We start from the raw sequence: 21,910 nt of genomic DNA on the forward strand, positions 1-21,910 counted from the left end.
GTGCCTGGGCTGTATAGTAACTGGCCTTACACAGGGTAAAACTTACAAGTGGAAACTTGAAAAAGAGTCCTGTATTTGTTCTACAGCAGGCTGGCTGAGGAGTAGTCACATAGGATACACACAAAGTTAGAGTGCCTCTTGCAGTTCCCTTCCTTGTTCTCACAGCAACATTCCTTTCAAGTGGTGACTTCCTGTGCTGCTGCTGCTGCTTTGGTACAGGACTCAGTTGCTGTCTCTTCTATCTGTGTTAGGTATCAGCAGCTGGAGGAGGCGTCTGCCAGCCTCCGGGAACGGATTAGACACCTAGATGACATGGTGCACTGCCAGCAGAAAAAGGTCAAGCAGATGGTTGAGGAGGTAAGCCTTGTCAAAGGTCCTGGGCCTGGGGTTGCTCCCTCAGCCCTAGAGCCAGATCTGAGTCTCAGCTCAGTTTTCTGTGGCTCACAGTAAGCTTGCTCAGGTCACTACCATCTGGGCCCAGAGGGGAATTTTCTCAGATGTCCCCATGGTGACTGTCCCTCTAAAAGGGGGCCTTCTCCAGATCAAAAGTTAGAGTTAAGAAAGCTGTGAGGTGCACTACACAGCTCACCCACTTTCAGAGGAGAGCGATGCCCTGTGCCCTCCATGGGTGCCTACAGCTCCAGGACGGAAGGGAAGTTCAACAGGGAAAGTTCAGTTCAGCTCTGGCCTCTGCGCTCCCCACTGCCCACCTCTCCCCTAGCTACTGCTCACCCTTTCATTTCGGGTGTTTCTCTTTCATTCCCTTTTCCTGTCTGCCGCTCTCCCTTTCTTCTGCCTTCTCCTCTCATTCTCTCCTCCTATTATTCATCTTTTCACTTTTCTACCACCCTTTCTTTCCTTAACTGTTTATGTAGTATGAAACCAAGTGTGTAACCTGCTATGTAGGCTGGGCATAGTTTACTGTTCTATTTTCTAAATTAAAAAAAAAGAACAGGTAAGTTGAGTATTTACATTTCTCTAAGAGGAAAAAATTATTTTCACCTGTGTTAATGTAATCTCTCTCTCATGATGATTGCCCGATAGAAGAAGGTTCATGCTGCTATAAAGCTGATAACATATTATCGTCTTTTTTGCTTCCTCAATAAAGAAATCAGTCAGATGAAACAGCAGTCAGTACTAATAAGGCTGTAAGAATTCTCTAGGATCTAATTCTCCAACTCGCAAAGGAAAAAATTTTCAATTTAATTAAACATTTGGCTGCTAGTGGAAAAAAATGAAAAACAACCCCCCAATTCCCTTATATAAAGCAGTACTCTGAAAAGTTACCACTCTTATTAATGAGTTACTAAAATTAAAAGTATATCTACTAGTAAATAACTTGCACACAGGACACATATAGAAGTTTAAAGGTATATCTCTTAGTGTAAAATAGTTTTATTATTATAGAATGTTGGAGATACGAGAGTGGGATTAGAGTCAGGGAATTGTGAGGATGGGGAGGGTCCCTTCCTTTCTTGTGTGTAGGATAAGCATATATACATTAGATAAAATCTGCTTCCCTAAGAGGAATCCAGTCACATGGTGTGGAGTCCTGTGAGTATTATGCTGGGTTCTGTGCAAGCCTCAGGGAGCAGGAGAAAAAAGGAAAGGGCAGCAGAAGTTCGGGTGAGGAACCCAGGCACGCACCTTCGCAGTCCCTTTGTGCACCTGTGCGGGAGCGCTGCCAGCAACGCTGATGGGTAGATCCTGCCCAATGTCGACACGGGCTCGGTGCCAGGAGTGTGTTTCCCTCGGGAAAGCATCGTGTTGTCACAATCAGCATCTCAGGGAGCCATGGCTGCCGGAGCATAGCTTTCCTGTTTCTGAATTTCACACGCGTGAAGTCTAGGGTAGGGCTAGTCTTTCCTACCTGTGGCTCCTTGAATGCCGAACACTGCACTTCCTCCACCTCACCACAGGGTGGTGGTCTGTATTGTTTTCCTATCTGATTTTCGAGAACCAGGGACCAAAACCTCAGACTGGTTGGCTTCTGATTCCGTTGTTGTTATCTGTAATGTTTACAACTGGCACGGAAATCAGAGATACTTTTTTAAAAGACATTTTCAAAACAGTTTAGGATTCTCTGTTTTCTAATTTACTTCTGGAACATAATGGACCTACCATTTTGAAGGGAGTGGGGGAAATCTACATCTGAAAATAAGGAAGCATGTAAAGATCACTGCCCATGCCTGGCTTTTCTACCTGTGACTGGATGTCTGTCTCCCCAGTGAGCTTCTCTAAGTGCCGGTGATGTGCCTGGAAACTGGAAGGAAATCACAGGCTGAAATTTAGGGTGGCACCATCAGGGGCCTGCTGGATTTCAACAGTGGATAGAGACTTAGAGAGAGAAAGAGACTTTTTATTCTGAATTTGAAATCTAAATCAGATAGTAAGAATTAATGTGTTTGTCCAGTACACTGTGTTAACTTATACAACAAAAGGGTGGTTTAACACCTTAATTGGTGTAGCCATTTATGAGAATACTTTTTTTTTTTACCACTTAGAAACATGGAAAAAGGGATATTGAGAAGTAAGCACAGTCAGAAGAGTAGGATCAGGTGGGAAAGGAGTTGAGGACTCGAGCAATTCAGGGAATGGTTGGAGGCCTTGGGGAAGAGATGGCCAAGGAGAGGCGTGAGAGCTGAGGTAACTCTTAGGTAACAGTCATTGAGAAGAGGGAGTATGTTTTGGTTTTGTGTTGCAATGCAAGGCCAGTCTGGAACCACTGGGTGGCACTTGCAAAAAAGAAAATGTCAGCTCTTGGTTCAACATAACGAAAACATTTCTAACACCGGCTGCCGTGAGAAGGTATTTAGCTTTTCACTCTGGGTGTATCCTTTTTGAGATAAGAAATTGAGATAGAAGCTCCTCATAAATAAAGAATTCTGTCTTGCTTACTAGGCTGCACCTGTGTTATGATCTCAGCATTATTATTACTTTTCACAATGACCAAAACAAGCAAAACTGTAACTAAATCACTTTAGGACATTTGGACCAAATTTTGAAAAACCAGACTGCTCTATTAGTTACTTGTGAATTAGTTAACCTTGAACTGTGACTTTAGAAGAGAAATATATTTTTATTCATGAACTCCAGCTGCCCAGATATTAAGACAAATTTGACCTAGAAACAGAGGCAGCAAATGTTAGGGACAGTTTTCCTTCCCCCTCAGGAAGCCTGAAAGCTTGTCGGTGTGATAGCTTCACGTTCACCAACAATGGGAATCCAATCCCCATCATTTTAGTCCTAATGTCTATGAAGAAACTCAGTTTACTAAAGTGATGTGCTGTTTTTTTCAGTTCATCCGGGTATTATTACTGAGGTTCTTGGAATCCTTAAATGTTAAGTAATATATTTCCTTTCACCTCAGCAGAGTGTAATTTCTTAATAACAATAATAATAATTTGAATAAAATGTGACCAGCCTAAGTTTTACAATCCATAGCTCAATAATGACATGATTTTCATTCTGTGGTACAGAATATTTCAGTAAGGACTTGGGCGTGTAAGAAAGCCTTTTTGAAATGAAGGATTAATGTGTATGTAATGGGGTCAAGTTCATTGGAAAAGACAACTCAATGAATTTTGTGTGAGGTATGGGACCAAATACTCTCCCTAGGCTAGATCTTTATTCTGAATGAAGTCTCCGTTAAGAATGGATGTCAGGGACTGGTTGTCTCCCTCCATCGCTTGTTTTTCTAACTGGTTCTAGTTCTGACAAAAAATAAAAAAACAAAACAAAACAAGCCCCACATAAGGTCCTTTAGACTTTCAAGGGTTTGCCAGAAAATCTAGAGGGACTGAAAAAAAGAGCACCTGTGGGGAATTTCACTCATTCACCATTCCCCAGCCATCCACCTGCACTTCGCCCATGCAGGGCTGGTGCACAGTGGGGAGCAGTGCAGAGGGGCTCTGGATCTTCCTGGCTGGAGTCAGTTATCCTTGTGCTTGGGTTTCATGCTCTTCTCGAAAAGCCTCCCTGGATTAGGTCCTTTGCCTGAAGCAGGCTGCATTCTTGAGTTTGCCAGAAAAGGAACCAGGGGCTTAGGGAGGAACTGAGGCCAGAGCAGTGAACACCCTGACACATCTGTAAGTGTTGTTTCTTCAGTCAGCAGGGACATTTCATGCCTCTTTGCCTGCACTCACCAAGGCCCAGTCCCCGGCCAGCCAAAGCAGCTTTTCTGCCAAGGGGGAAATTATCTGGAGGAGAAAACAAATTCTTATTCACCCTTAAAAATGGGTGGACTCACTGTTTTGCCAACGGGCAATGATAATATTCAGCTGAATAAATAGCAATCTAATAAGAGTTCCTTTACCCTTTCACTTCAACTTTAGCATCCTTTTGTTTTATCACTTCCTTCTAGTTGAGCATTGTGATTGTGACGGGTGATATGTTTCTTCTAACAGAAAGTGTCTGGAGAGGTTGCCTTTCAGTTTCAGAGGAGGCATTATTTTTTTAGAATTTTCTTTTGCAGAAAGCAAATGCATCCCCCAACCCTTTCTATAATATAGATGTTTAATGAGTGCAAAGGTGCAATGAATTGATTTTCTTATGTTAGCGCTTCTCCATGCAGATGGCTTATTAGAATCACTGGGAATTTAAAAAAAATTCCAGAACCCAGCAGATAGGAGTAGGAGGGAGGGGCTGGGCATGGGGGGATGGTGGTTGGTTTTTTATGCCCCACAAGATTCCACTCTGCAGCCAGGATTGAGAACTGATGTTCTGGATTCTTAGAACAGTGGTATGTGTTTCCATGCTGGGTTTTCAGGTCTAGGTCCTTAAGATACTTCTGTGCTTGAGGGGGAAACTGGTAGTAAACTTGGGGTAGGAAAGGTTCAGGGGAAGGAATCCAGGGAGACCAGTCAGCAGAGACCAGGAGCACTGAAGTGGGAGGCTGGTCCAAGGGTGTGACCCTCTGAAGGTCCTATCAGCCACATCCAGACAGCTCACTCTTAAAAGCCACACTGGCCTGGTGGTGTCCAGATGGTAAAACTTCCCAGAGGCTATCCATGTCCATCTAGAGAGAAGTTGTTACTGAGGCAGGTAGATTTATGGACACTTGTTAAACAGGTAGTAGAGACTTAAAGGGACAGAATCCAATTCCAGTGGAAGCTGAGAACCCACCACTAACAGAGAGACAAATGTGGTTCCCATGGATTCTCTTCCCTGAGTGCTTGTGTGTGTGCATGTCTGGCTGTGCCCTAGCTTAAGCTACTCACTTCTGTCTACACAGAGGCCTTAGTCTTGGCCACATGAACCTTCCTTAGAAAGAAAAAGACATAATTAATACCTTGTTTAAATAATAGTATTAACAATGACCACTTCTCAAATGCAAGACAGGGCAGAACATTTTTGCAATTCCTAAGAAATGGTTTTGACAGTATTTAATTATCATCCCTTAGATTTTTTAAGGGTGACTCTCTTGTTAGAATGCAACAGTTTTTGTGGAAACAAACTGGATGGGGGAGGATGGATGATAAGTACCTAATTCTTCTGAGCGTTGAGGTTTGAGTTACTAGTTTCTGGCTCTTGAGCCAGTAGCAAAGCAGGGCTTCTCATTTATTTTTTCAAGTCTACGTGACTCATCTCCCAGGCCCAGAATCTGTTAGCACCCCTGTAGTAGAGGCCCCAGAAAAGTACAGCTAGAGAGCCTTCAGTGTATATACAACGCAGGTGTGCCTAGAATGGAGACGAGTGTTGATTTTTCAGAAGCAGACATACCTGCATTTATTAGTTGTGGGACCTTCAAAAAGTTACTAGTTTCTTGTTTGTAAAGCAGGATTAATAACAGTCTGTACCTGAAAGGATGTTTTGTAAAGGGTTGATAGTTGATTCTTGAACAATGTACAGGTTACCCCATGCATCAAAAATTTGTGTATAACTTCTGACTCCCTCAAAACTTAACTACTAAGAGCCTACTGTTGCCTAGGAGCCTTACCAATAACAAACAATTGATTAACACATATTGTGTTATAAGTGTTCATGTGTTATAAGTATTATATGCTGTATCCTTAAAATAAACTAAGCTAGAAAAAATGAAATGTTAGTAAAAAATCATAAAGAACAGAAATAACATTTTAAGTATTTATTGAAAACATATCTGCATAGAAGTAGACCTGTACAGTTCAAACCTGCGTTGTTCAAGGATCAACTTTAGGAAGTACTTACAGCATATTCCTAGAAACAGGAAATACCCAATAAACATTAGTTGCTTTTATTATTATTGTTACAGATGGGTGTGTTCCTTCTGTGTAAACCCAAAGTAATGTTAAATGGAATAAAAGCAAAACCCACTGGGCTGCCTTTCTCTCCTTCGGGAGTCTTATTGGCCACCTGGGATCTCGGGGTGAGCTTCTCTCCTCCTCCTGTGCTTTGCGCTGCATTCTAGTGTGGCCATCTGTCCTCTGAGTAGAACATTCATACACAAAGCAACTTAAAAAATTAACTCTCTTCCTTCTAAGAATCTTCCATTTTTAATGGGTCTTCCCCCCTTTAAATCTTCCATTTGTTAGCACACAGTTTGTTTTGAAATTATTATGCAGTGTGCTGAAATGTACAGCACAAAAGTACGTTTTTGCCAAGTGCCCTGTGTCTAGAGGATTCAGAGTAATGTCCAACACATCATGATAATTAGCCACATGGGGGTAGGGGGAAGGAGCCGTAGCCCTGAGCCCACAACCCTAATCCACTCATTGAACTGTTTCCAGATCATGTCACACGAGCTCTTCTCCAGATTTAGTCTTCGGTTCTTTGGAAGATGACAAAATGGTAGCCTGCCCTGGGTTGGAAGCGATTCCTTTTATTGTCGTGATTAGAAGAACACTTGTACTCTCTCTGCTGGGAAGAGGTGGCATGTGTCTGATGAGCTGATGAACAAAGCAGGAAGGACATGCTATTAGAAGGAAAAACTTGACCATGTAGGGCTCTTAATTGTGAAAGGACCATTTTTGTATATCCTCAACTTGTACAGCCTCACACTTCCAGAGTCACAAGAACTCCAAGATCCACAGAGTATTTTTAGAAACTTGGGTTCCTAGACATCAGAGAAGGAGCTGCAATGAAAAACAGCACTAAAATATAATTCAGAAAGTGCCAGGTGGAGGCTGGTCCTAAGATCGTGGATGGTGGAGCCTCACGTGTGGAAATGCTGCCAAGTGCACCCGCTAAGGAGATGGGAACTGGGCTGGAAGACCTCCAGTGCTCCGGGAAGGAGGTGCTCCCCACCAGATCACACCCCAGAAATTGCAGAAGCGGCCGAGTGTCCATGTAGTTTGATTATGTTTGTATCTGAGAGGTGGCCCCGTGGATGTCTCACTGAATGGAGATCAACAGCACTAGCCAACTTAGCACTCTTCCCTATTGTTTAAGAAGTTTGTTTGGCTTCTGTCACCACAAGCATTTTGCCTGACCAGACAGTTCAACTGACTTCATGAAAAGGAGAATTATATCTGATGAAGAGAGAAATATATTCACCAAAATATATTGAAGTGAAATATGTATACTTGATACCTGCTTTATTTTTCTGTGGGTCTTCTTGAGACAGCCACTGGGGCTGGTATCTCCTCAAAATTTAGTGTTGCTGAAATCTAGTTAGTAGTAGCAGTAGCAGCAGGGGTGGTAATAGCCACTGGGTGGCATTAGCCCATGGAGGCTAGTTGACTGGTCTAATCAAGTGAGTTCATTAAGGGGACAAGAATCAATTAGACATTGGGTCCTTCTCCACTCTCACCACTTCTTCCTGGCAAGTGGACAGGCAGATGCTTTCTTGTCAATAGTTGTCTTTGATCTTTTGTTGAGTTGCTTCTGTTCAGCTTAAGTAGATAGGCAGAGAATGGGAAAGGAAGCAGACGAATAATTTTCTGTATTAGTAAGGAACTGTCAATGCAGTTAACCTGTGTTGGTATTCTGTTCAAGTGAAGGTCCCCAGATGCTCTGCTGGGTATCAGACTTCTGCCAGGGAGATCTGAGTTAGATCTGAGCATTGCTAATCTACATGTCTCTAGTGTCGTGACCTACACCGTTTATAGGAATATGTATGTTCACTTCCCTCGTATTTTTCTAAGTCTGTGGTGGAAAAGTTCCTGGCATTGTTCTAGTGGAATAGATTTGTTACCCAGCTTCAAAAAAATGAAATAGTATGAAACGGAAATGTGATGACTTGTAGAGGAAGTGGGCCACCATGTCAGCCACCCTCCCAGGACCTTGTGCTCTCCTCCTGCCCTTGGAGACTCATCCCCCTTTTGGGTGACAGGCAGTGAGTACCTGGAGGCCTGATGGGCTTTATTCTGTGGTACAGAGTGTGGGTGAGGTGCCCAGCCTTTCCGCAGGCCCCTGAGAGTGCCTCCAAAATTTTACACCCTTGGCGCCTCACGTGCCTCCCTGAGAACTGGCACTGGGTCTAGGCTAGCTGGCCACCTCCTTGGCCAGGGTCCCAGCCTGACAGGCCCTCCTTCCCCCTGCTCCTCCCTCCCTGCCTCTGCCTGTGTCCCTCAGTTCACCCTTTCCTGCCAGGATTGGGATACGGTGTGAACTTAACAAATGATGTTGGTGCTGGGTCCATTGACTGCTAAACCAGCATTCATTCTTTACTGCTTCTTTTTTTTTTTAAATTGACAACAATTTTAAATACAGAAAATTATAGAGACTGATAAAAACAAAAACCCTGGCACTCACCTGTAGAATTGACAGATGTTAACATTTTGGCATATTTCAGATCTTTGCTAAATAAAAGAAAACATCACAGACAAAGAGGAGGGTCTCTTTATTCCTCCCCAGTTCTGATATTTTTCCTCCTTCCCCCTTCCTCCCTCTTCAGAGGCAGTTTGGTCTCTATGCAGACCATGTGTTGATGCTTTTACTACCTACATATGTGTCTATTACCAGTATACAGCTTAGTTTATGTTTAAACATGTATGTAAATTTTTATTCATAAAATGTAAATAAGCAAATATATATATATATATGTATATGTATAGCAACTTCTTTTCCCAATTTTGTTTTTGATGGTGTTACATATAGAATAAATTATTCCTTATAACTGTCTAATTATCCATTATATGAATATATTGTAATGTATCCTATTGATAGACATTTAGTTTTTTTTCTAAATTTTTGTTTTTACAAACAACACCAAACATGTCTCAGTGCTTCTCCGACTGGGGACTATACTTAGAGGAGGATGCCAGGGCCTGGGTGTAGGCACAATTTCACTCTGCTTGATGCTGCCCAGTTGCTCTCCAGAGTGCATAGACACTGCCACGCGTCACGCGTGAGAAGGCCGAGTCTCCACATCCTCCCCCACCTCCTGGCACTGGTGGACTGTAATTTTTGCCATTGCGAAATGGTATCTCTTCGTTTTGATTTGAATTTGCGTCAGCCTGATTACTGCTCATTAGCCTGTCTTCCTAAGCTTAGGTTATGACTCTTCAGGCCTCCAGCCTTAGGAATTGGCTGTTCATATCTTTGTTTATTTTTCTGTCTGGTTGTTTGTCATTTTTTCCTGTTGATTTGTAGGAACTCTGTGTACTATCAATATTCACCATTTATCAAAAATATTTCAATGCCATTATCTTCTTTGAGTCAATGTTTTTTGTTTGTTTATGATGTCTTATATATTATAAAAGTTTTTAATTTTGGCATAAAGTTATGAATGTTTTTATGCTGTATTGTGTGTCTTGTTTATTTGTCATGTGGGTTTTTTGGTAATAGTTTTAGAGCTTTGTTTTTATCTGTAGGTCTTTAATTACAGCCCTCCCCTCCTGTCCTCTGCTCATATCTCCATCCTCCTTCTTACTCTTTCTCCACAGCTCTCTGTCCCGTTAGTGTGCCCTATATCGTACACTTACCTCTTTTGCTTATTTATGGGTTTTCTATTACTTTCCACCAGAATGTGAGCTCCTCATGGGCAGTGGCTTTTGTCTATTTTGTTCCCAGCTGTGTCTCTAGCACCTGGAATAGTCACTGGCGTATAGGTGGCGCTGAATAAATGTTTGTTGAACATATAATAATCCCTGTGGAATTTACTTTTTGTATACATGATATGAATAGGGCTGCACTTTTGGGGGCGGGGCGGGAGATCATGGAAGGATGTTTCTCTCACAGCATCAATTGAATGGTCTTTCCTTGCCCCACTGATTTTTTTTTTGTGCCGTCATTATCAGGGTGGAGCTGTTTCCCCTGTGCCACTGTCTTTAAATACTTCTGTTCTCCTGGCGCAGTGCTGAAGTCTGCAGGAAACTCCATCCTCGGGTTTAGGAGTGGGAATGGGGGTGATGAGCCAGGTCCAGTTTAGGGGGCTCTTCTCTGATGGGTCAGTTAGTGAACATTTAAGAAGCACCTTTTAGGAGCCAAAATGGACATGAATTTCTGCCAGCATAGGGCTTTCTGATTGACACTCAAACCTGTTTGAACCCAAGGCAGAATGTGGTGAGTCTTGCGCAGGGCCATGAGCTGCGCCCAGGCACGGAGACTGGAGACAGCAGTAAGGCTCACAGACGTTGAGTAATGAATGAAATCTGAGCTGACCTCCTGCCTCTGTTCCTGGCTGGGCTCTGTATCTTTAGTGAGTTTCTCACTCTTCCCAACACTCAGTTTCCTTATCAGCAAAGTGGAAATAATGATACTAGCACCTGCTTCAGAGGTTGTTGTGAGGAGTGACTGACATAATGCATGTTCACCGATTCTGTGTGGGTGGGAGTCTTTAGGGAGGAGGTGATATTTGACCGAGTCTTGCAGGATGGATTGGATTTTTCTAGGCAGGGATTACGTGGGTGGAAAAGGACATACCAGACAAGATATGGAATAAGCATAAAACAAAAACCTAAGTGCCGGATGAATTAAAGGAGCACTAATCTAGTTTGACTGGACTGTGGGAGGGAATTGTGATGAAGAGGCTGGGAGTGTAGGCTGAGACCAATTGTGGTGGGTTATCAGCACTAAGCCGAGAAAATGTCCTTTACTTCTTTGCTCTCAATTCCTTAATGTCTCTTCAAGGGGTGCTGAGCAATCAGGGGGGGAAAGGGACAGGAATGACAGTTAGGCAGCTCCCAGGAGGGTCCTGGCCAGTGAAGGTGAAGGTCCATCCATATTCAGGGCACTTGAACTTATGGAACTTTTTTTTAGCACCAGCTTTGTGGACCTGGGTACATCTCATTACATTGATCCGAAATCATTCCCTCCCTGGATAGTCCTGTGTAGTGTGTGATCTTTTGTCCCTGACCCTGCCTCCATCCAGGGAAGCACCGGGACAGAGAAGCTGAGAGCACCCTCTTCTCCATCCCATCTTCCTCCTCTGAAGTCACAGAAGGGCAAAGAACAGTTTTAAAGACTTAGGGCCCCAGAAAATCCTTTGCCAAAGGAACTGTCACCTGCCAACTTTGTTCCCAGCCCGGCCTACTTTCTGGGCAGCATGGCAGCCACGGGTTGTCACCCAGGGAGGACGAAGGCAGCCGTCTGATGGGTGTGGTGTGAATGGCATCGGACGGTGCAGGTTTAAATCTTCAGCCCTGCCAGCATCAAGCTCTAGGGTGACAACTGTCCTGGCTTGCCTGTGAATGAGAAGTTCCTGGCACATGAGACCTCAGTGCTAACATCTGGGAAGATCCGGGCAAGCTGGTCATGAGCCCTGTGGCCTGAGCCTTTCCCTCACCCCATCACATTCAGCAGGTGCATGCTATATTGGGGTGTACCAAACACCACCTTGCCTGTTCCCTGTAGTGCACTTACTTGTGCATTTCCCCCCATTTACTGCCTGCCGCCCTCACTGGTACTTTTTTTCTGTGAAGGTGGAGACGAAGTCTCCCTAGCTCACCGCTGTGCTCCCGGTCCCTAACGCTGGATCCAGTGCACAGGTGACCACAGGTGATCGTTGAGTGGCGAAGGGCTGGTGAAGTTCTAGGAACCTCAGTTTTTCTCCTCTGTGGAGATGACCCCTCTTAGGGCTGTTTCTGAGGGTAATGACCTAGCCCAGAAGACTGAGTACCCAGTTTTGTGGTGCCCAGTGCAAACCTTTCTTCCTTGCCTGTGAATGCACAGAGGCTGCAGAGCCTGTGTATTCATCCGCGCCTGCGGTCCTGTAGCCCGGTTGTGTGTAGGCGCCCGGGAGACTCGGGCTGCTCTTCCTCTCCTTCAAGAGAAGTTGGGTTATCTTTAATGTAAGGTAGGAATCAAACCAAATTAGATTATTTTACCTCAGAAGCCAGTTTCAACGGATCCTTTTGAATGGTATAGTTCTATTATTGTATATTACTTCAAACTTAATAGAAAAAAATTGATTAAAATATGTGCCCTGTTCATATCTAGCCTGGCTGAATGCCACAAGACACATTAATTGAAAATGAATTTCTACAAACCCAATCAAGCTCATGAAGATGAAAAATGTACCTTTTTCCCCTCCGTTCCTTCATTGATTTTTCATTTTCCCCACTCACAGCTTCATTTAGCAATTTTTCAGTTTCATTTTGTTGTGGCCTTAATTCATTTCCTTCACTCTCCTCCTCCCCCAAATGAGATAATGTACCCTTTTCCTTGTCCTTTTAAAACTGTTCTTTCATGCTGCATTAGTGCAGGCGAGATTCAGATCTTGCCGTACTTCTCTGTACTTTATTGTTTCTTAGGAACAGAGGGTAACATTATTATTTTTAAAATTCCTACTGTGGTGGTTTTTATCACAGAGAATGCACTTTAAAATACATAATTGTGAAATGACAGTGTTATAGGACTTCTAACATAGAATTAAGGGCAACTGGCAAAAATTTTTTAAAAACACCTTCTTAGAAGAAGAGTGTGAAATATGGGTTATTGTCATTTTTCATGGTGGGGCACTTGAGAATCTAACATGCTTCCTATTTTGTTGAGGGAAATGAGACCATGTTTGCCAGACCATGGGAGGTTTGGGCTGAAAACAGGGCCCTGCCAGGACAAGGGGAGGCAAAGGGAGATGGCAGCCCAAGCCGCCAAGGGTGAGCTCTTGCAGGTTCAAGTCTGCCCTGGTCTGTCCACTGGGTCGCTGCATCTGCAGGTGTCTTGAAAATAACAATGGGGATCATCAAGCTGTTTCCCTGTGATCTTTTCAAATAATCTCACAGCATACATTTCCTGTGAAAAGTCTACAGCGATTTACAATAAAGTGTCATACTGCTTTAATTGGCCTAGAACTCAGAACCCTGATTATCTCGTTTTGATCTGAAGCTATGGTTTGTATTTGTTTGTTTTTGATACACTTTTCAGTGGGGAAATGGTTTCTTTCTTGATCAGGGCGGTTTAAAGCAGGAAGTCTTTTTAGGTGAGGGCCCCCCGGGAAGGCGTAGACAAGCAGGCGTGTTGGAGGTAGAGGTTGGGAAACTTTATTCATGTGCCGAGTGTCGTGACAGGAGTGAGCGCACACGCACAGCCCTCACACCCGGATTCTGGGTAAAAGTGCCTGTGGGCTTGAATTGGTTATTCTTAAAATTAGAATGAAAACAAAATAAATTTCCAAGAAAATAATATCACAGCTTTAGTTTGAATTTTAAAAATCTAATTTCAAACAATTTGATTCAATGCACATGTCAGTTTTAGCATACCTGCTGGCATCACACTCTGTTGCAGTGTTTCCTGTTTTATTCGTCACTTTTCAGGTAACATGCATGCCATCGTTAGCTAGCTGGTAAAAGAAAACACCCCAACACAATTTCTTTAAAAATCATATCAAGGGCTGTCTAGTATTTAGTACTTATGTGCTGATGCCATTTCTTATATTCCTTAATTTTTGTCCACATCCCCAACCTCGATATTGAGTTCTGTTTCCTGAGTCTTCACAATTGGGTACTGTTCACATAGTTCTCACGACCAGGCTGTATCATGGCCTGTCATGTAAGACAAAGTGACCCCTGTCCTCTGCATCTGTCACTAAAGGTAAAAACCTCCAGGAAGCCGAGAAGCCTTGCAGCCTCCAGGGCTGCTGTGAATCCAAACATAACAGGACTTGACCCAGTTTTGGTACAGTTTCATTTTGGTCTGGTTGACATGCAGGCTCTTTCCGAATCAAATTGGGAAGAATCCTTTCACTGTAGCGATTAGCAATCTGTTTCCAAAGCAGCTTATAAAAATGTGTGGATTGATGAGGGTGATTTCACCTCCTCAGAGAACTGTTCTTTTCTATGAGGTAATTGATACACTACGCACTTGTTCCAGGTGGGTTTGCTGGCTAGTGCGAGGGCAAGATGTAAACAAAGGGTGGTAATGGCAGTGATGTGTCCCAGCCTGTGGGACTTGGGAAGACAGGTTCGGAGTGACTGGTGAGTCCTCCCTGACAGCGGGAGGCTTCCTGGTGGGGAAGGGAATGGAGGGTGGGAAGGCACATCTGGGCAGACACCAGCCAGTGCGAGGGCCCAGAGGCAGGACCGTTGTATGTCTGTGGAGTGCTGAGAGGACAGAGTGGTTTTTCTGTAGAATTCAAGGTAAGACAGGACAGGCAAGAAATGAAACTGCGGAGATAAAGTGGGACCACAGCAGAAGGGCCTTTGTCCATGCCAGGGAGTTTGAATATTTAGAGCTTGGGTAGGTTTTTAAGCAGGGGAGTGATATACTCAGCATCTCTGGGGTAGAGCCCAGAAGTTGGTATTTTGTAAGTGCTCCCCCAACCCTCGACCTCCAGGTGACTCCAGTGTGGCTCTGGGTAAGGGGGATTACTAGGTCAGACCACCTATACAGGTCTCTCAATTGTGGCTCATGTGAAGAAAAGCATTATCAGTTTGAAGAAATTTGAAAACCCCCTTCCCTTCTATAAATATCAAACTGGCCTGTAGACTTGGAGACCTAATATCCTGCATGAGCAGGTAGGTTGCAAAACATATATTCAGTTTGAGTTACCAAAAACATGTCAATGAAGATGAAAACTAGAAAAATTCTGTTAACATCAATTAAAAGCTTTCAGATTTTTACCAAGGTGGCTTTTTCCTCTTTGTTCTATAAGGGGGTCTACAATTTGATATTTCAGTTTAACTGTTGCAAAAAGATTATGTTCTTGTATAGATGAAATAGGTTAGGCTTATGATTTCTAATTTCCTAATGCCCTGACTTAAGCCTAGGGACTTGGGTCATTTACCACCACCTGGTGACAGGTAAACCTAAATGCAACTTCGTGAAGGGCACATACACCTCTTGAAGGTCAAATTTACAAACTTAAACACATCAAAAAATGACAGCAAAGGTACCCAATGGATTTCACTTAGAAGTTACACGGTATCCTGGATTTTGGGTGGCCCTTGATTTTGGTGGTGGTGCGGGGGGCTGTTTCTGGAGGCATGCCCACCTTGGTTTCTCAAGGTCTCCAAGAGTCTGTTCCAGACAGTTTTGCCCCTGAAGTCTAAGGGATGAATTGTTCAGAGATGGATGGATTTGTTGATTCATTCATTCATCATCTGAGAATATATGATAAAGGTCTTTACTCTCAAGAAGCTCACAGGGAGGGAGAAATTCCAGTAATACCATAGTAATAACTAATTTTTTTGAGTGTGTATTATATGCTAGGTACTATAGGAGACAATATTTCAAGACTCTTTGAAGTGGGGAGTCAAAAATAACACCATTTCCCCACAAATGTGTGATCTAGCCATTTGTGGGTAGAGAACCAGACTTGGTACCTAGGACCTTATCAAACCCAGAAGCATGTGAGTCAGCTTGTTTTAGAAACTTATCTTCTCACTTGGGAGAGGCATGGCGTGTGCTCCAGGGGTGAACTCCAGGAGAGGCGAAGCTGGGATTCAGAGTTGGCACCCTTGGCAGGGCAGGAGGGGCCAGCCACGCACTGCCTGCCAACCTGGTCACAGAATATACTGTGCCAAATGCTTCTGTAAGAAATGCTCAAGGCTGAATGGAAATCCACACACACAAGCATTCATTCAGCACAATAGCACCATTGCTCCTTGAGGTATCAGTGGCTGAAAAACGTGAGCCTTGTTGTCAGAAGCTTCAGCACCCCCACGTCCTTCCCTCAGCTTGTTCTTTCTCCCAAGAATGCGGTGCTTCTGCACTCTGGAATCAACCTTCTGTCCTCTTAGAATTCCCAGAATTCCCCTCTCAGCTCTCTGCAGACGGTATCTCTGCCTTGTATTTCTTTCTTTCTTTTTTTAAACTGAAAGTGCTCCTCTGAGCTGTTCTTTAGGATGCCCTTCCTCCTGTTGACTCACAAACCACTCTGATTACTTCAGAGACAGTGAAGCGTATGTGAAATTACTTTTTATGTTATTTGATGAAGTGTTACATCTGACCTTCTTAGAACATTTTAGTTAATTTCAGTACCCATGTTGCCTATCATTTAAAGATTTTAAAAGTCAACTTTTAAAAATCTTAACACCATAGGAAAGAATGAAAAAGGAACAACACTATTATAAAGACAATTTTCAAATTTTTTCCTACAAAAGCTGAAGGAAATTTAAATAACTTTTTTGGTTTTGCCCATAATCCTACCCCAGTCTCAGACTGATTTAGTTTATCTAACTTCTTTTTCAGGTTTTACCTTCATCATTGTAAACTTTTGTTTTTTTAATCCCTCAAGGCTTTTTATAAATACTTTTCCATTTTGCAATATATTTGTTTTTAGTGTTTGTGTGATATATTCCATCAAATTGATATTCCATAATTTATTACCCATTCCTTTAGTGCTGGACATTAAGGTTATTTCCATTTTCTCTATTATAAATAATAGGAGCAAGAACATCTTTGTATATATAGCTTTTTTCTTACATCTGAATTATATCCTTAGGAAAATTCCCAGGAGTGGGATTAGTGGGTCAAAGGGTATGAACAGCTTTATGGCTCTTAATATTTATTGCTGAATTGCCCAAAGGGTCATTCTAATTTACAATGCCACCTGCAACACAGGAGAGTGGCTGTCCCTCCCCGCTCTTCCAACACTGACTTCTTCAGTCAATAATTTTGGGCTAATTTAAAAGGTATTAAAGGATACCTCATTACTGTTGTTAATTGTTAAGTTCTTTAATTATTGTGAACATTGGACATTTTAAAATTAAGTTTATATCTTACATTCTATTTTGTATGTTTGCCTTTGTGTTGGAGAATTATTTTTGGCACTAGGTGGAATTTAAAATGTTTTATAATGAAAATGTCAAATGCACTTAGGACAGAGAGAATAATCGAATTCTCTAGATTCATTACCCAGATTCAACAGATAGCAAAGTTTGGCTGTATTTGCTTATTTGCCTCTTCCTTTTCTCGTTTTTTTCCCCTGCTTCATGTAATTATTTTAAAGCACATCCCAGACATTTTGCATATGTTTCCTGTATACTTCACTATGCATCTCTAAAACTTGTAGACTTTTTCTTGTATAATCATAATGCCGTTGTCACACTTAACAAAATTAATGATAATTCCTGGGTATCACTTAACCAGTCTGTAATAAAATTTTTTTGAAATATCTTTAAAATGTCTTTTCCTGATGATTTGTTCCAATCAGCATACAGAGAAGGTCCATCACATTTGGTTGTTGTGTTTCCAAAGTCTTTTCATTACAGCGTGCTGCCCTCCGTTTGCCACGCCCTGCCCCAGCCAGTTGTGCCCCCACCCAGTGTGACACTGCAGGAGCTGGGTCAGCTGCCCTATAAAAGTCCCCGCATTCTGGATTTGACTTTTTCTTGCCTTATCAGCTCTAGAAGCTTTACTAGAATCTGTTTCAACTGTGTGTGTCTGTGCGTGTGTGTGTGTGTGTGTGTGTGTGTGTGTGTGTGTGTCAGAGGGCAGCAAGACTCTTCATGGTGGTGCCATATGATTCATTTTGTGTTGTTTTGGAGCACAAGTTCGAGCTCCTCCCTCCCTGAGGATGCTCGGACTGAAGGTGGGTTCGGGTGTGGTGAGCCCAGACTGTCCTGTTGTTGTTGCCCCTCACCTTTGCCCCCCACTGCTTCCTCCACTCCTGATGGTTTCTGAGTCAGGCACTTTGTGGGGATTGAACAATTTATCATTCTTCCCCAATGTATTAACTGGAATTCTGAAAAGTAAAACTTTTCTCCTCATAAACTAGGGCTTTTTTAGTAATTTCAAGATGTAGTTTGTACCAGAAAGGTAGGATATATGCTTCATTCTTTCCTCAAAATTGCCAAGTTTGTAAATAAGGGGTTTGTGCCTTTCAACTCCAGTGGTGTCCCAGCACGTTGTTGCTACTTTTGAAGAATCATAAAATACTCAAAAGTTTCAAATATATGTATATTCCATTTAATTTCATTCATTATTCTTTTTTTTAAATAGTATTTCAGGAGCTTTTTTTTAAGATTTATTTATTTATTTTTAGGGAGGGAAGGGAGGGGGAGAGAGAGAGAGAGAGAGAGAGAGAGAGAGGGAGAGAGGGAGAGAGGGAGAGAAAGAAACAGAAACATCAATGTGCAGTTGCTGGGGGTTATGGCCTGCAACCCAGGAATGTACCCTGGCTGGGAATCGAACCTGGGACACTTTGGTTCCCAGCCCGCACTCAATCCACTGAGCTACGCCAGCCAGGGCCCATTATTCTTTTTTGATACTCAAGTTGTCCCATCCTTGGCCCAAGCAAAATCCTCTATGTCCTTGCTTTCAGGTATAACCTTGTTTTCAGGGTTCGTTTAGTGTATTTTTTGCCCCTCGAAATGGACCATTCCTTCAAGGTGCCCTGCATGTTTTTGCTTGTTTGCTTGTTTTTGGTGAGGAATGGTGTATAGAGACCACAGTCTGAATGTATTATGTGCTTATTGTTATTGTTTCTAAGTTTTCTCAGTGACAGAGTTAGGAAATGCATACTTAACAAAAGAAAATAAAAGATTGTGAGTTCATACTCATATTTTCTTTCAAATTTAATAAAACTTTATTTCTTTGATTTTATACATATATTTCTTTCTCTTAAACTCAAAATCTTGGTTCCAAACATAACACTACAAGATATCAAATAGTTTCAAAATAACAATACTGATATTATTATTAACAATATTCCTAGGGAAGGAGAGGGTTGTTTTTTTTTTGTTTTTGCAGTTCTATTTTGCAAATACATTCCACTAAAAAATATAGTCAATTACCTTGTTCAAACAACATTTGAGTGAATCCTTTTTACCAATTGATATACAGTTAAGTTCCTTTATTTCAGTTTGTTTTCAAATTTTAAGATTCACTTATTTTTTCCATTTTGGTTTAGTTTTATTTTTTTGAATCTGCAAAATGCGCTTTCAAAATTAAACTCGTGTGTACAGTCTTATCAGAAGTCTTTCTTCTGTTCTGTTTACTCCACCTACTTTTCTCCCCCTCCCTACTGCTAACTATTTCTTAACAATTAAGATTGTTTTATCTTTGCAGTATTTCCTTTTGCAAACATGTAAGTGTTCATCTGTCCTCTCCTGTTTCACACCGAAGCCAGCGTACCATACGTCCCTTATAATACACCATATCAGTGTGTCAGAGATCTTTGTTTTTTCTTGAAGGTTAGGTAGATATTCATTGTTAAGATGTACCATGGTTATTTAACCAGCCACTTTTTGATAGAGTTTTGTTTTCTAAAAAAAAAATAAAGTCATCTGTTCATGTTCAAGTCATTTCATATTTTGGCTAATGTGTCTTTAGGATCTGTTCTTAGAAGTGGAATTGCTGAGTCAAAGGGTAAATGCAATTATATTTTTGTGCTCTTTCTAACTATCGCTAGATTTCCTTCTACAGGAATTGTGTCGTTTTGCATTGACAGGGATTTTTAAAAAGATTTTTTGAACACTCAGATTTAATACACAAGATTGTTGGAAAATTGGTGCATTCTTCGAAGTCATAAGTTATGTCTTGAAAGCACACACTGTTTCCCTAGTACCCGAGACACGGCCCGGCCCGGAGAGCTCTGGTTCCTGCTCTCAGGGCACCTGCAGTTTGTCTGCAGAGACATGACACGTGTGTGAAAGACAAAGAGTAGTCCAAGATACAATTCACGTATCAGAAAAACGGAGGTGAAAGCCCAGCTCAAGCCTGTCTCTTCAGGGATCCTTCCCTGCTTACCCCAGGCCGTCTGAGTCCCCAGTCCTCTGAACTTCACGAGCACCCTCAGTGACAGTTACCCTTTCCCCAGACCCAAATTCGTGATACCTGGGTGAAGAGACATAATATACGAACAGGAGTAACAGAGCCGAACGTTTGATATGCAGGGTGCCCCGTAAATTTAAATGGAATAGTTATGCTGCGTAGAGTTGTATCTGCATTTCCCTGCGCATGTCCTCTGGGACACCTGTGGGCTGGGGACAGGGGTTACACTGCAAAATCAGAGCAAATAGGTTAGGTTGGGCAAACCTAAAGACATGTGACTCCAAATTCATTCCTGGTGTCCCAGGCTTACCTGGGCACAGAATCCCCTTTCCATGAGCATCATGTCAATGCTGTTCCAGGAAACATGAAGAACCAAGTTCAGGTTTTGTCACAATGAAAACCAAAGGCAACTCTTCCGGCTGATTAACTGGTACAGTTCTGTATTTGTGACTAACAATTTTAATTTGTTTCTTTCTAGATCGAATCATTAAAGAAAAAGGTGCAACAGAAACAACTCCTGATACTGCAACTTTTAGAAAAGATATCTTTCTTAGAGGGAGAGGTAAGAAGCTGTGTTTCTTTAAGTTGGTGTCTTCCCTACCATTAAATTTTACATTGCTGAGCCTCACATTGACACTTACTTAAAAATAAGGCTATTTCCTGGCCTTGTAAAATGGATTGAAGGTTAAGTGCCAGCACTGAAAATGAGGTTCTGACAGCGAGTTTTTCTTTTCCACCTGGCTCTTCTCATCCCAGCCTGCTGTTCACCTCTAATTTCGGCTCTTGTTTTTCTTGTTCAAGAATTTTCTTAGCAAGTGTGATAAGCTTTTGATTAATACTGATAATTGCCCACATTTGTGTAAGTGCTTTATAATTTGTGAAGTATTTTCACATACATTCTTCACATGATTCTCTCAGCAGCTTTAAGAAAAGGCAAGACAAGGGTTATTATCTTTGTATTAACCAGCTTTTAAAAAGGAGGCACGGAGAAGGCGGGCGGCTTTGCTCACGATCGCCCAGCTCGGTCAGCGCCAGAGCCGGCTGAGAGGCGGACTCCGTCTGTGTTCTTCCAGGAAACGGAGTCAGCGTGTTTCAGCAGCGACTGCATTTCACCTGGAACTTTAAAACTATTCAGTATTCCTGACTTTCTGGCTTTTTGAAAGTCATGTTGGAGATTTTGTATAGGTTCCAGAGAAGGAAATTACAGAGCTGGAAGAACCTTAAGGGCTTAGATATTAACAGAAGGAGAAGCCAGAATCTATTTGCTCTGAAGGGCACTTATTAAGAGCTTGGCACCGAGCCTCTTCCTTCTGAGCCTCCATGAATCTCTCCTTGTCTGTCTCTTCACTGCAGTCCTTCCCCAGGGACAACCCAGCACAAAGTGAGGGGCCAGGAAAGGAGTGACATTTATTAAGCATCTAGTATTCGTTGGGCACTGTTAATTACTTTCTATATCCTTTGTTTAACATTAAAGTTAATAGTGGAATCAGATTTCTACTTATTAGCTGGGTGGCACTGGGGATATTTCTTTTAAAATGAGGATTTTAATTGCACCTACATGCATGTGACCATGCAGTGAGAATGCATAGAAAGTGCCTGGCAGGTACTGAATACTCAGTAATGCTGCATGTGTTAGCATTGTCTTCTCTTCATTTAGAGGGATGCCCAGTGAGCTAGATTACATTCCCCCCATTTTATAGATGGCCCAGGCATGTGATGGAACCTGCCCAATGTGGCAGAAGAGATGAGTAAGTCTGTTCAAGGCCTGAGCTCTTAACCACCATGTTTGTCAGGGTGGTGAATTGGGCTTTCATTTACTGTTTTTGAGAGACTGCCTGAAAAAGTCATAACCAGACATCCTTTGTGGCCCATGGGGCCCTGGCAGTAGATTCAA

The 21,910-nt window shown here is 42.3% G+C and overlaps 1 protein-coding gene across 2 annotated transcripts in view; it reads left to right on the forward strand.

Moving 5' to 3' along the window:
* Positions 1-21,910, forward strand: part of LOC114492334 (myocardial zonula adherens protein) — an 87,163-nt gene that overhangs the window by 44,976 nt on the left and 20,277 nt on the right. Inside the window, exons 10-11 of one of the 2 annotated variants that reach the window (XM_028506568.2) lie at positions 252-357; positions 20,495-20,578. In XM_028506568.2, coding sequence (XP_028362369.1) covers positions 252-357; positions 20,495-20,578 — 190 coding nt within the window. Of the gene's footprint in view, positions 1-251; positions 358-6,707; positions 8,121-20,494; positions 20,579-21,910 lie in introns of those variants that run through there. The other variant, XM_036034016.1, reaches the window with a different exon arrangement.

The sequence above is a fragment of the Phyllostomus discolor genome, chromosome 1 (genome assembly GCF_004126475.2).
Source record: "Phyllostomus discolor isolate MPI-MPIP mPhyDis1 chromosome 1, mPhyDis1.pri.v3, whole genome shotgun sequence".
Classification (NCBI taxonomy): Eukaryota; Metazoa; Chordata; class Mammalia; order Chiroptera; family Phyllostomidae; genus Phyllostomus; species Phyllostomus discolor.